Source organism: Octopus bimaculoides, chromosome 29 (assembly GCF_001194135.2).
Source record: "Octopus bimaculoides isolate UCB-OBI-ISO-001 chromosome 29, ASM119413v2, whole genome shotgun sequence".
NCBI classification, from domain to species: Eukaryota; Metazoa; Mollusca; class Cephalopoda; order Octopoda; family Octopodidae; genus Octopus; species Octopus bimaculoides.
In genome coordinates, this window is record NC_069009.1 from 8167153 (window position 1) to 8169899 (window position 2747).

The 2747-nt window shown below is 35.8% G+C and overlaps 1 protein-coding gene across 1 annotated transcript in view; it reads left to right on the top strand.

Annotated features, from left to right (window-relative positions):
* The window catches only part of LOC106872354 (myosin heavy chain, striated muscle), a 99292-nt gene that overhangs the window by 84072 nt on the left and 12473 nt on the right, over positions 1-2747 (top strand). Inside the window, 3 exon segments of the mRNA XM_014919319.2 lie at positions 253-469; positions 1266-1506; positions 2365-2717. Coding sequence (XP_014774805.1) covers positions 253-469; positions 1266-1506; positions 2365-2717 — 811 coding nt within the window.

The window sequence follows — 2747 nt, forward strand, 5'->3', positions numbered from 1 at the left end:
AATTGGATGACCTGAAAAAATTAATGCTACTTTTGTCAAAGCCATTTTTGGTTATATATATATATATATGTAGCTCTACTGCTTATTTTTACAATTGTTACTCTTTAGCTGAATATATACATACATATATAATATATATATGTATATATATATACATATGCATTAACACATATATATATGCATGTATATCTTTCTCATACCACAAACTAATACTATTTTTCTCTTTCTCTCTCTCTATTTACCAACACACAGTCCACCGCCCATGCTAACAATCTTGAGAAGAAACAACGTGGATTCGATAAGACCATCAGCGAATGGCAACACAAATCCAACGACCTCCAGGCTGAATTGGAGAACGCACAGAAGGAAGCCCGTGGCTATTCTGCAGAGTTATTCCGCGTGAGAGCACAATGTGAAGAGGTTGGCGACACAGTGGAGTCTTTGAGGAGGGAGAACAAGAATCTCGCTGGTAAGTCTGTCTGTCTGTCCTGATTGAATGTTCTGAATGTTTGATTTTACCAAAAGTACTGAAGGGTTGATAAATTCAACTGTTCCTCCCCACAAAAAAATCTTTGGCTTTGTACCTATGCAACAAATTAAAGGATACGCAGAATTGTTAGAGCCATATACTATTTATTTATTTATTCTGGCTCTTTACATTCCGAGTTCAAATCCTGCCAAAGTCAACTTTACCTTTCATCCTTCTGGTATCAATAAAATATAGTACTAATGAAATACCGGGGTCAATGGCCTTTCCCTTAAAACCACTGGCCTGGTACCTAAAGCAACAATTATTATTATTATTATTATTATTATCATTATTATATCATGAAAAATCTCAGCTTTATTTTGCTGGGTATGATTGAAAGTGTCAGCTGCCCACAGCCAGCAAACTAAGGTGACACTTGTTTACTGATCATGTTTCAGGAACTCTGCAAAAAAACTCTTGCAGATCCAAGTAATAATGATTTTCATAGGTGTTCTACCTTTACATTTGTACTCACCTTTTTGAGCCAGATTGGTAGTTGAGTGCTGTTACTTCCAAGTGCACCAATCACTATTGGTATCTCATCCACTTTCTTCATTGCCTACAACCTGTGTATTTTCCACTTCAATTTGTTGTAGTTGTTCACTTTTTTCTTCTCTCTCTCCCATCCTATTGTCACCAGGACATGCTATGTTATATCATCATCGTTATTATTATTATTATTATTATTATTATTATTATTATTATTATTATTATTATTATTATTATTCCTATCCAGACGAGATCCACGATTTGACTGACCAACTTGGTGAGGGTGGCCGCAACACCCATGAGATTGAAAAGGCCCGCAAACGTCTTGCCCTTGAGAAGGAAGAACTCCAAGCTGCACTTGAAGAGGCTGAAGCTGCACTCGAACAAGAGGAAGCCAAGGTCATGCGTTCTACTCTTGAAATCTCTCAAATCCGCCAGGAGATTGACAGAAGATTGCAAGAGAAAGAAGAGGAATTCGACAACACAAGGTGAGCAGTAATAGCTGTTCTGGCTCAGTGTTTTCTGGGTTCAAACCCTACTGAAGTTAACATTTAAATAAAACATCAGTTAAGCACTGGGATTGATATAATCATCTCATCCACTTCCCCACAAATTTCTGGCCTTGTGTCAAAAGCATAACCACTCAACCTTAACAAAACACTTAGTTGTGATGTTAAATAGGATAGAGTATTCAGCCTTGCCACCAAAAGACAAGATATTTAGTCGAATGTAGATCTGGTCCTATTGATGTTGATGTTAGTTCCAGTATTTAAGGGTGATGGATTGGCAGAATTATTAAAACAATTATTAAAACAAAATTATTAAAACAAAATACCTTACAATACTTCTTCTAACTCTGCATTCTGAGTTCAAATCCTGCAATGATCAACTGTGCTTTTCATTGTTCCAGTATCAATAAAATACAATACCAGCCAAGTATTTGGGCTAATGATATCTGCTAACCCCTTCCCTTCAAAGTTGTTGACCTTAAGCCAAAATCAGAAACCATTATTATTATTATTATTATTATTATTATTATTATTATTATTATTATTATTATTATTATTATTATTATTATTATCATCATCATCAAAACATTCATATAAAAACGACAAGGTGATTAGAACTTGAATGCTTTTTGACATAGGAGGTCTATCCAGTTTGGGCTAACCTGCTGGAAAACAATGATAACAGAAATAAAAACGATTATAGCTACTTCTAGATTACAACATACTCGTTAGTATCATTACAATACTTCATTGCTAGCATCACTTAATTTTGTACATTAACATCTAAAGGAAACACTGATCTTTAAACTTAACTTTCACTTTCACTTTCGTTCTCAGACGTAACCACCAACGTGCTATGGAATCCATGCAGGCCAGTCTTGAAGCTGAATCCAAAGGCAAAGCTGAGGCCATGCGCATTAAGAAAAAATTGGAACAAGACATCAATGAACTCGAAATCGCTCTTGATGGCTCCAACAGAGGCAAAGCTGAACTCGAGAAGAACCTCAAGAAATACCAAGCACAAATCAGGGTATGTATGCAATTACATTTGTGATAATGATGATGATTATCATCATCACCATCCACAGAACATATCAGAGCATGAAAGTGTAGTTTTTATATTGCAGTGGCTTCCACTGAATGTAACCAGTTTCATTCTCACTTTCACTCTCTCTCTCTCTCTCTCACTCTCTCTCTCTCTCTCTCTCTCTCTCTCTCTC